General features: G+C 44.5%; 2 protein-coding genes across 2 annotated transcripts in view; one reads left to right on the forward strand and one right to left on the reverse strand.

Moving 5' to 3' along the window:
- The window catches only part of LOC109478514 (zinc finger protein 532-like), a 10,931-nt gene extending 4,738 nt beyond the window's left edge, over positions 1-6,193 (forward strand). The window contains exons 2-3 of the mRNA XM_019780113.1: positions 1,179-1,341; positions 2,415-6,193. Of these exons, the coding sequence (XP_019635672.1) occupies positions 1,195-1,341; positions 2,415-6,164 (3,897 nt within the window). The 5' untranslated portion in view covers positions 1,179-1,194 and the 3' untranslated portion in view covers positions 6,165-6,193. The remainder of the gene's footprint in view (positions 1-1,178; positions 1,342-2,414) is intronic.
- A 3,500-nt stretch (positions 6,194-9,693) lies between these two features.
- LOC109478449 (HIV Tat-specific factor 1 homolog) lies at positions 9,694-12,325 on the reverse strand. The gene is made up of 2 exons (XM_019779981.1): positions 12,187-12,325; positions 9,694-11,135 (listed from the first exon to the last, which is right to left on the reverse strand). The coding sequence occupies exon 2, from the start codon at positions 10,786-10,788 to the stop codon at positions 9,694-9,696; it is 1,095 nt and encodes a 364-aa protein (XP_019635540.1). The 5' UTR covers positions 10,789-11,135; positions 12,187-12,325.
- Between the last annotated feature and the right edge of the window lie 101 nt (positions 12,326-12,426).

Below are 12,426 nucleotides of genomic sequence, written 5' to 3' on the forward strand. Positions count from 1 at the left end.
AATTAACCTTATAAAATATAAGTGAATTTTTATTTCAGTTGTAGCCGAAAAAATAGTTTTCTATGCGTTTAAAGTTTCGTTTTAGCACCTTGTAATATGTACTTAGTACATGTATCTTGTACATTTGGATGCTATCTTGACCTTTGACCACTGTTGTTGTGAAACACCGTCGGCCATTTTGTCAGGCCCATTTTGTCAGTCTCGCCGTAGATTTTCGAGCCGTTTTTTCGAGCAAATTTCAACGGTTTTAAACATTTTACGGCCTCAAAAACTCATATAACGAGGAAAGCAAGTTGTAGTTGTTATTTTCATGCGTAACATTTCTTCTGGGGATGGATTATTTTTCCGCCGAGCTGCCGAAAACTAGCGTCATGCCGCGACCATGCGGTCGGGTGCGGGCGGCCGGCGGGAGTATCGGTGAGCTTTCACGATGTAAACAAAGGCATTCGGAGTTGTTCACATGAAAATTTTGCTGTGAAACGCCAGTGGGGTGTCAGATTTTCTACCAATGACAGTGTTTTCTTTGCGGCGTCATGGCGAGATCGACAATTCATCGTCAATTCACAAGATTGTGCCGACAATGGAATGAATAGGCTAAAATTTTTATTGGCGCACCGTGCGACCGTGATTTCAAATGTAGTCGCACCGTCAAAATTTTGGGCGCATATGCGACCAAATCAGTCGCAGTCACGAGCCCTGGAGGACCACTTTTGTCATCCATCAGTAGTTGCATGTATCCACATGTGGCTGCTGTAGAGTAGCTACTGCATCATACATGTATTGTAGTATATTATGTACATGTGTAGTAATTTTATATATACATGAATATATATGTAACTGAAAAAGATACATTTTTCAGTATTTGTTCATTTGTACCTGTGTTCTCTTGCTTGATGTATCATTTGTACTTCCTTCTAATGCCTTATATTTACATATTACTTTAAATTTAATCCCGTATACAATATTTTAGGCTGGGTGCATAAAGCACATAAAACATGTACTAAGTCTAGTAAAGAAGTCCCATTTATTCTTCATTCATTCATGAATGACAGTCAATGGATGAATAGGGATTAGCCTACTTGAGTAACTGGTCCAAGATACAGCCATCTATATCTACTTAAAGCCTTTGATTTTTGAAGCACTGCTTTATTCAATGTTGCTCCTGTTTTTTTCCACAGAAAAAAAAACATCACCATGGCAACTGACGTGAAGACCCCAGACTTTGACGACCTGTTGGCAGCGTTTGACATCCCTGACATGACGGAGGGGAAAGACGCGTTCGAGCACGGGACCGACCATGAGACTCCTGCTGAGGGGTCAAGGGGGGACAACCTCACCCAGGTCCGGCCTTCCTGACGTTTGCTTAGACTATAGAGTTAAACAAGCATATTGGCAGAACATACATGTAGTGCCAGGCCTCGAAATTAAGTTTTCTTCCTATTCAGGCCTCGAAAAATTAACTTTTCTTAGAATCTTACTATTGTCCCAGCACTGTCCCTATATTAATTTCAACTATCCCGAAGTGAGGATGAACTGTCCCAACCTGTTTTTCGGAAGTATTGTATGACTTTTGTATGACAAAAATAGGTAATTTGAGGGAACTTTTCTGGAGCCAAAAGCCAGGATGTGTGCCTGGTGAACAAAAGAAGGGCTGACATTCTGTAGGTACACCGTTAATTTCGAGCCCTGCTATTGTCCCAGCACTGTCCCAATGAAATAAATTTCAATTGTCCCGAAGTGAGGATGAACTGTCCCAACCTATTTTTGGGAAGTATATGACTTCAACTTTAGGTCAACTTTATTTTGCTTGTATGTTCACTTCCAGGCGCACTATAATTGCAGAGTAGACAGGAAATTCAGGGGGACTTTCCTGGATCCAAAAGCCATGACATGTGCCTGATAAACTAAAGAAGGGCTGACCTTGCGATGTAGATTAGTTTTTCTATTGTCCCAAAAATGTCCCAAAGTGCCTTTTTAGCTGTAAGTGGATTGGATTATGCAGTGGCCATAACATCCAATTCTTTTGTTATGGATTCATAACAAAGCATAAATAGATTGTAGACATTTCTACTTACAAGACATCTTATTATATGTATTATACTAACTTGGTCATAACACTATTATCAACAGGTAAAAAAAAATAACTAAATTCATATGCTTGTGCATTGAAAATAATTTTATCATTCCAGTGTACTGAGAATTTAAAGTCAATTTAAAATTTGTGGCACTCACAGAGACCTGTGCTTGTATTTCGCTCTTCAAAATATGATTTACAGTGTAGTACTACATGTACGTTGTTTTTACTGTACTGGTAAGTAAGGTCCAGGTTCAGGTCTAATCATGGGTCTCTTTTGTAGTAACAAAGAAATCATTGCAATAGTGTTTTCATCACATTATTCCCTTTTCACAACCAGGATGGAGGAACTCTGACCACTCCAGTCAAGCCGATGCCCCAGCTACAGCGAACACGGGACATCGTTCCAGAGATCCGCCCTGATGCCAGCCCTGATCGCATGCCAAGTCCACTGGAACCAATCTTCAACCTACCCACCAACCAATCAGAAGAAACTGCCGAACCCCTCAGCAACCAATCAGAGCAACCCTACCATTTACCGACAGTCAAACCAGAACCTGGCTCTGATTCGTCCACTGTAACCATTAAAAGAGAACCAGTCGCGGATTCAACACCTGACCAATCACAGCACTTGTCTGTTATCAAGCATGACCAATCAGAGCCATTCTTAGATAAAATAAGCACCCAATCAGAAACTGGTTTAGATAATCTCAAATCTGAACAGAAATATAGATCACCAAGTCCTCAAGAAGTAGCTAGTACCAGGAAGAGCCCAAGCATTCCCAAGAAGAAAGTAGATATAAAGCCAGCATCAGACAAAGAAAAGACGTCTACCAAAAGCATAGAAACTGCCAGTTCTAGGATAGAAAAACTTGTGACCTCTCTAAGAGATGAAGAAAAAGTCAACCCGCTTCCACCAAAATGTGATGAAGTAAAAAGCTCTGCAACAAAAGTGTCGCCACCAGAACTACAAAGTGTACCCAACAGCCAACCCGCAGCTAAACCTAGTGGAGATGCTAAAGTTAAAAACCTTCTCAACTCAGACTCAGAGCAAAAGACAACCGTCAAAACACCACCAACAGTGAAGCAAATTGCCCCCAAGCCAACCAACAAGCCTGAGCCATCAGCTGCCAAGGCAAAGGAGCAGGTTGATGACACCAAAACTAGCACTAACAAGCCTTACAACACAAGACCTCGTAAACAGAACTTTAAGTTCACGTTTGAAGACGACTGTGAATTTGAGGACGAGTTCACTGATGAGTCAGAAAGGGACAAGCAGCCAGCAAAGAGTGTTCCTGCAGGTAACCAGAACTCCATTGCTGCCATGCAGCTTAGAGAACTCATGAGACAGGCTGATAAAGACAAGAAAGAGAGCGAGGCCGCATCGGCAGGCCAAGGTTCGATTCCCAAGGTCCGAATCACCACCCTGAGAACTTCCCAAGGGACCATCATGACAGCTCAGTCAGTACCGAAACAGTCCATCATTCCCAACTCCACCAGTAGCAGCAGTGTTGTTCCCATTGTCAGGACTCTGACCACTGCTGCCATGGGTCAGCTGCATGTGGCCCAGCCACAAGCCACCGCAACAAAAACTTCCATTGTCTCTAGTCCAGCAACTGTTCAGTCTCCAGGTCAGCTCAACAACAGGGTGGTCACCCAAGTGTTGACATCTGGGAACGCGTCAGTTCGAACCACTCCCAGCGGGACCACCGTGCACACGGTGACCAACCTGGGCATTGCGTCTATTCTCAACAAGCCGAACCCCGTGTCGACGTACAGCCCCAACCTGAACGTCCCGGCCAAGTACAACCTCTCGGTCCCAAAGAACGGGCACAAGTGCTTGGAGTGCGGAGACACCTTCCTGCTGTACACCAGCCTCTTACACCACATGCAGCGGCGGAGCATCATGATCACCATCAACTGCAACATCTGCATGAAGAGCATGCTGTTCCAGAACAAGTGCGCCCTGCTGTCCCACTCCCGCCTGCACATGAACCGGGGGAAGAAGATGAACCTGGCTTCGGCCATCGTCACCCCGCTCCTGAAGGAGTTGATGAACCTGGGACAGCCGAACCCAAGCGCTCCACCGGATGTTCACACCTCCATAGGGCAGACCATCGTCTCCTCTGCTAGCACCTCCACAGTTCAAAGAGCCACCGTTCAAAGTGTACAGACCACCGTCACCAGCTCTGTATCCTCCTCTCAGACCAGGCCCTCCCCGAGCCTTCAACAACTGGTCATGGGTTCGCAGCCCGGAGCCATGTCATGCACAGAGTGTCGCATCATTGTTAACAGCCTCAGCTCGTTGGAAATCCATTTCCAGAGGAACACCACCGACTTGAAATCTCCCTCCTTGTGTCCCCAGTGTGGAGTTTTCTTCCCAAACAAGTGCATGCTGGGGGCCCACCAGCGTATTCACAAGAACCTAGCCCCCTACACGTGTCCGGAATGTGGGAAATGGGAGAAGGGTGGGCGGAGCGTATTTCTAAAACATCTCCGCACAGCGTGCCACCATTACGCTCGCTCAAAAGGTTACAAGTGCACACACTGTGCAGCAGTCTACGACCACGTTAACCTTCTGAAAGCCCATGTACAGAGCGCGCATGCAGAGCAGTTTTATAAGTGCCCCATTTGCCCAATGGCATTCAAGGCCATCCCCAATATCAGGGTCCACATACTGAACACACATGGAAACCAAGTGGCCGGGTACAGATCTATCTACAAGTGTCCATTGTGTGACACAGTCTTCACCCAAACCACCCTGCTGTCCACCCATTTAGATACCCACATTAACGACAAGAGCAACCACATTGTCAGCCACTTCCGCTGTCTGGAGTGCCACAAGTCGTTCGACCCGAGGGAAACATTCCTGCAGCACATGCAGACAGGCCACGTTGTCGACATGTCAGACAACATTGTCCTTTGCGACCTGTGCAAAGCGTCATTCCCCTCCCTGATAGACATGGAGAGCCACAAGAAAATGGCGCACAGCTCGTATGTCAACCTCACAGCCCACACGTGCACCCAGTGCCATCAGAAGTTTGGGTCGGCGCAGCACTTGCTCGATCATGACTGTCGGCAGCGAGACAACAAGTCAGTGAACAATGACAGCAGCAACAAGAAACACCAGTGCAGTTTGTGCTCCTACGTCGCCAAGACTGAAGGCAACCTGGTAAAGCACATGAAGTTTCACGAAAGGCAAGGCGTCTTCACGTGTTTAGAGTGTGGGAGACAGCTTGCAAGTCAGGAGCTGTTGGCCGAACATCTACAGACCCACACGAAGGGTACTGTCCACAACTGCTCCGAATGCAAAGCGTCCTTTGCAAAGGCGAGCCTGCTGTATTCTCACATGACGAAAGAACATGGCAAGCCCAAGAAGTACCCCTGTTCGATGTGCAACCGCATGTTTGAAAGTGTCCACAGCATGAAGAGGCACGTTCGGATCAACCACCAGGGGATCAAGCGTGTGTATCGCTGCTGGTATTGCAAAGAGAAACCCATGTCGTACAGTAAGCGGATCATGCTGGAGAAACACATTGTCTCCATCCACGGTATCGCTAGCGAGGACATTGACTTTACACAGATGCCTGACCCCAAGCAGCCTGTGTCACCGGACCAAGACGTATCGACGGGAAACGAAAAGCGTCGGAAAAACGGGGGTCAGCAAGGCGGGACAGCAAAGAGGCCAAAACGTGCAAAGATGGGGTTCCAGTGCGCCAAGTGCGAGTTCACCACTGAAGTGAAGGAGGAGTTTCTACAGCACTTCCCGCAGCACAAACAGAACCACACCTCCATACAGTGCATGGAGTGTTCCACCAGCTTTCGCTCGGAGGACGCACTGCGAAACCACCTGTTTGTCCAACATGAGTACCGGGACCAGGATGAGCTGACCAGTGTCCTGTCAGAAATGGTTGCCTATGCGGAAAAGGCAAACTCCCAACAAGACAGTAGCGTCAACGGAGTAGCGAATCCCCACAACGAATGTAGCGTGTGCTTCAAAAGGTTTGATTCAGACTCGGCTCTGAAGACACACATGAGAACCCATGGCATGGCCTTCATCCGTTCCAAGAGGTCCAGTTCAAATGACTAGTGGTATAAAAAAAAAGAAACAGATTGTAAAAATTTCTCGAGAACTGGGCCTAATATTACTATTAGCAATATTTTTCTGTTGTATATTCATGACATGCAATGTACAAAATGTATCAATACTGTTTTGCCTAGGTGCAGTATTTTTTCAAAAGAATTCTCAGAATGAAAGAGTATTAATCATCATCACATAGGTTAAAGTGTCTTAACCTTACGCAACTCTGTTTGATATGTTATTGTATCTCTTATCTTTAACCACATTCATAAAGTGTGACCTCAGTATAATATATAGTTAAGCTAGATTTTGTACATGGCTGGCAAAACTTGAGGAGAGAATGTAGTGGCTCCAGTGCTTAGAATTGGTTCAACTTATACCCATTGATTATTTTCAAAAAATATACCAGTATACTGATGGACAAATGTAGAACTATTTTATCCTAAGTTCTATAAATGATTTGGAGGTAGGAGAGTACCTCAAGTAACACAGTACACTATCTGATAGTGGAGACGTCTTTTCTTCCAAAAGTGTAGCTTTTCATATATTGACCAAGGTGAAATCCTCAAATAAAGCTTGTTCAGTATTATTACTCCCGGGTACAGAAGTATTGGTTTGAGTAGATAAGTGTTTGTCCGGACACTGTACATAGGTTGACAACATGTGAGTGTGGGGAAGATTGACAGACAGAATGACAGCAAGTCAAAAGGCCGGATACAGAAAATGGGATGACCTTGAATTTTGCAAAACCCCAAATATGTTGTACGTGGAAGTATGAAATCTCGTTTCAACTTGGAAGACCTTTTCCATGGTATGATGGATTAACAACAGTAGAAAGCACCTCACACGTACAGATCTTTCCCAATACTTCATTCACTCTCTCTCTCCCATAACAGCCTACTCACTCACTCTATCCCATAATGGCTCACTGTCCTATAATGGCTCACTCACTCACTGTCCCATAACGGTTAACTCACTCTATCCCATAATGGCTCACTCTGTCCCATAACAGCTCACTCACTGTCCCATAATGTCTCACTCTGTCCCATAACAGCTCACTTACTCTGTCCCATGTCTCACTGTCCTACAACAGCTCACTCACTGTCCCATAATGTCTCACTCTGTCCCATAACAGCTCACTAACTGTCCCATATCTGATTCTGTCCCATAACAGCTCACTCTGTCCCATAATGTCACTCTGTCCCATAACAGCTCACTCACTGTCCCATAATGTCTCTCTGTCCCATAACAGCTCACTAACTGTCCCATATCTCACTCTGTCCCATAATGTCACTCTGTCCCATAACAGCTCACTCACTCTGTCCCATAATGTCTCACTCTGTCCCATAACAGCTCACTCACTCTGTCCCATAATGGCTCACTCTGTCCCATAACAGCTCACTCACTCTCTCCCATGCATAACGGCTAACTACAAGAAATGGCCACTCATGTACAGTAGGACTGGGGTTTCATCAGAACTTTTTTAATGCAGCAGCAGGTAAGTTTACATTTGAGGCAATGTAAGGAAACATAAATGGAAAACGTCCTTCGGGACAGATAGAAGTTACATGTATACCAAGTACAGTTGTCTCTTGCCTCCCAGTGCAGAGTAGGCCTTGGTCATCTAGTCAAATGTGATGGTGCTTGTTTCCAAAGGATGATTATTTTATTTTTTAAAATTCATGGTTGACTGGAGGTTGCAGGCAACTTATTAAGACCCAGAAATGACATATTATTCAAGCAATCAGAAAATAAGATTGCACAAAGAAAGCCAAAGTGCTTAAAACCCATACTAATTTTGAAGATACAGTGTCTATGGGCACTAATTCCCCAACACATTCAACTGATTACATGACACAATCATCATCATCTGGTCGTGAGAGTTTACGTCAATAGGATGACCTAAACCCTAAATATTTTACATGATTTCAGCCTAATATATACAAAGGTTTTTTCATCTTTACATTTCTTATAAGATCTATAAAACAAAACTTTTAAAGTACAAGATCTTTGATTGATATACATAATTGTTAACATCAGATAGATACATATACTGGGTATGTAACTAATGTACTAATACATTCAATCAAGTGTTTCTGTCAGTAACTGACCAGTATTTGTCTTTGAACTTGAAGACATTTAACGTGTACAACCTAACCAATCGTAAAGTTCAGAACTGGAATTGCTTAAATGATTTACAAACTCACTAAAAAGTATAGTTTCGAATACACCGTCAAAATTGACAATTCAAACTCCAAATCAATTACTCCATAAGAAAACTTAGTACTGCTAGTACTGTCTATTATCTTCTGCACATTAATTGCATGAAAAAAAAGCAATTAATTGAACACATACATTACACACTGAAGCAAAATATAATCTCTTATTCAATGTGAGGATACCAGTATTTAGACTGCCTCAGTGAGACAGTATATAAAATTGTTAGAAAGTCAGAGCTTAAAATGTTATTTTGGAGATCAGCCTCTAAATCCATTGTATGAAAAACTTTACAAACCAAGCTGCAAATTGGACAGCCAAAAGCCAGGTTAGCCATCACCACTTCAGGTTGTCCCCAAACCCTGAACTCTATTACATCTGCAACTAGTAGTAATAGATAATGAATACATTTATATCTCATGCAAGAGGGCAGGTTTGGTGGCTAACATTTTTGAATCGCTTACTACCACAGTACACATGCATGTCATCAACTGCCCACTAATAATACAATGAGAGTTTTAAAATTGTCTGTAGTATGGTAATGCTGTCAGTACAATGTAGTTTGGAGCCATAAGTTTATTCTCTTTCATTTACTTTCAATAAACCTCCAATAATAGTCATTCATGATTCTAATCCTTTTATACATTGTATTTCAATGAAAAATGCTGTCAGTGTGAGGACTCATTAACATATAGGAATATTAGAAAGTGCAGCTGTATAGTGCTTTATTCCCTAGGTAATTATTTACTGTCTTTGTCCTTAGAGTCGTCTTTTGACTCTTCTGACTTGGACAGGCCGGTCTGGCTAATTGCCTCTGAGACTGCCAGCCTCTCAAACTCATCCTCGTTTTCCGGTACGGGAAGGCTGGCGGAGCTGGGTCCGGCACCGGCGTTGAGCTCGGACGTGCGCCTGTGGTGGGGGCAGCCCGGGGAGGTGGTGGTGGTCCTGCCGCCGTGTGGCCCCATGGACAGCCCCTGGGACCGGATGGCGCTGGACACGCCGGCTTCCTCCATCGCCTGCTGCCGCTCTCTCTCCCGGCGGCGCCGCCTCTTCCTGCGCGTGTTCCCCGGGGAGAAGCCCAGCTCCTGCAGCACCGTGTTGATGGCGTTGTCCACCATCGCCTGGGCTATCCGCAGGTTGTAACGCTCCTTCTTCGTCCCACGGATGGACGAACTCTCCGGGTTTCTCGGGTCGTACATGTTCCACGGCGGGCCCAGGGGCCTGGGGGGTGTCTTGTCAGATGTGGAATTGCTATCGGTAGTGGCTGCTGTATCTGAACCGGTAGCTGCATTGTCGGTGGTAGACTCACCTGCAGATGCACCTATAGATGCACCTGCTGTAGTGGTGGGGGTTGCAGCTGGGAGGACAGGTGCAGGTGGCGCAGCAGGTAGGATGGGAGCATCTTCGTAGTATCTCTCGGTGAAAGATCTGCGTCTTCGTGGTGTAGGGCTGGCCTGGTCCCCCACCTCTGCTTGATCAGGTGTTGGCTTTGCGTCATCATCTTCTCCAGACATTGGTTTGTCAGTTCTTTTGGATGTTTCTGTTTCAGACCCCTCCTTACATGTAGCTTCAGCCGATGGTGACCAGCGTTAGGATCAGAGCTTTGTCGTCTCCTCTTTGGGGATTCTTGCCTGCTGTCGTCATCTTCTAAGGGACGTTTCAAAGTTGCCGCTTTTGATGAATCTTTCTGTTCCTCCATGTTATCAACGTTATAACCAGAGGGTCTTTGGATACGTTCTTTCTCGCTTTCAGTCTTAGTTTCACTCCTACCATTTTTTTGATCGACAGTTCTTTCCTTATCGTCATAGTCAGGATCTTTACGTTTAACCACATTTTCAGAAACAGCTCTGAAACCTCTTTGCAATCTCTCTGCAGCTGATATTTCTTCTGAATCTGATTCTCTCTTCTGTCGTTTGTAGGATGGAGGCGTCTTGCCTTCTGATTCAGACTCAGAATCTGATGAGTACTTCCTCTTAGAGGGTCCTGCATCTTCCTGCTTACCTACAGAAGGATCAGCCGTGCTGGGACCAGCATCAGAGTCATCCTTATCCTCCTCCTTGTCGGCATCTTCTGTCTTCTTCTTCTTCGGCAGATACACGTAGTGGCTCCTCACAAAGAGGGGTGTCTCGATGGTGATGAAGACTTGGTTGCGGTCGTCTGGGCCTGCACCGTTAGCGCCGTCATTACTCCTGTTGTGGTCTGACTCTGAACCCGACTCTGAGCTGGAGCCCACAGAAGACTCGCTCTCACCACTAGAAGGAGACCCTTGTTTCAGACCTCCCGCTTTTTCAGCCTTCTTGTCTTCCTGCGAGACTTCACTCACTGGGATTGCTTCTCCCGATGTCGAGGCTTCAGATGATGATACGTTTGGATCCCCTTCGGATTTTTGCTTGTCCTGTCTGTGTCCTCTGAACATCTCTTTCCAACAGAAGCATCCCCTTCTGATCTATCTCGGTCACTCGTCACCACCTTGTCTCCTTCATCAGATGTCTTCTGACTGTCTGCAGATCCCGATAATCTTGGTTTTTCATCAGTGTTGTCGTTTTGCTCACGTTGTGGCCTATTGCCTTCACGCCGAGCTCTGTTGTTGGAGGCAGGAGTTGCCTCATCACTGTCGCTGTCACTTGATGGATGGGTGTCGATCACCTTGGCCATCACTAGGGAGTCTCGGAAGGTTCCCTCCCGGAGGACCTTCTCCAGACGTTCCTCCTCTCTGGCAGTGGAACTGCTGCAGGTTGGGGGGGAGTCATCCATGGGGCCAACCTTCTGGCTGGAGGAGACACAAAAAACATTTTATAAATCTTTCATAGCTACAATGCAGACACAGGGGTAGTTTTACATGTACCTCCATCAAAAATGAAGTCCTAAAGTCACTAATCACATCTACATATCATAGCTTTTGATGTTTTCACCGGTGTGTTTTTTTCAAAACATGAACTCCTTGACAGCTGCTGTTGTACATGTTTTTCTTTGCACAATAAGGACAGACCTGTAGACACCATGGTAAAAGAGAAGGGGGCAAAATGACTATCACACAAGATCATAGAGGTCTGAGGTCTCTTGATTGCCACTGAAATGCCTACTACTATTCAGATACAAAAATAAGAAGAATTTTTCATTAGCGCTTAATGATGAATTCAGGATAATAATAATAAGTAAATAAATTAAAATAAATAAATGTGCTACATGGAATTAAAATTTAAATTGACCAAATAATTTCCCGACAATGCGTAATGTTAAATTGAAGCGGTCAGTTACAGTTATCATTGATTTAAAATGGCTAAATGGCTCGGTATGCCTCATGGAAAACCATTGAACTAATTTGTGAAACCTAAAATCTAAATGCTAGTTGTCATTGGCAGCTACTCTCCAAGCAGAGGTTTTTTTTAATCTGGGTTTCTCTTTTGCACTGAATTTTTTTCCCACCAAAAAAAGAGGAAAAAATTCAGTGCAAAAGAGAAACCCCGATAAAAAAGCCCAAAAACATGCCAAAAGTAACCCCAAATGCAAACCTCTGCTTGGAGAGTAATTGGCAGCTGGTTTTATAAATTGTGAACGGTGGAAAAGTGGGCAAATTATTTCATATGGTAAGACAATCCAGCTATTTCTCAATGAACTTCACTATATGTAAATAAATCTTGTGAAACTTGTCTTTTCGTTTCTGATGACGCAACATGAAACAGGTTGCACGATCACACCCCTCCCACACAAAAACGTACCAGACCAAAATTTGTGTCCCAAATAACGTGGACTTGTCATCAAAACAGAAAGATTCCGGCAAGCTCTGGGACACCAAGAGTAATGAAAGACGTACCTCTGAAATGTAGAGATTATGAATATTTGATATTATGGTGAAATCTGACGAGAAGGGGCCGTTCAGGCGAAAGTTGGGCGATCTTTTCAGTCAGGAATTTGAGGAAACAAACTTCGGACTGACACAAGTCCACCATTGTTTGATTAAGGGTCAAAGGTTAGACATAAGCATATTTTGCAAAAGAAAATGACAGAAAACACCAATCCCATCCAAATTCAATACTTTATAATAGCTTATTGT

Source organism: Branchiostoma belcheri, unplaced genomic scaffold (assembly GCF_001625305.1).
Source record: "Branchiostoma belcheri isolate BF01 breed outbred unplaced genomic scaffold, Haploidv18h27 scaffold44, whole genome shotgun sequence".
In the NCBI taxonomy this organism is placed as follows: domain Eukaryota; kingdom Metazoa; phylum Chordata; class Leptocardii; order Amphioxiformes; family Branchiostomatidae; genus Branchiostoma; species Branchiostoma belcheri.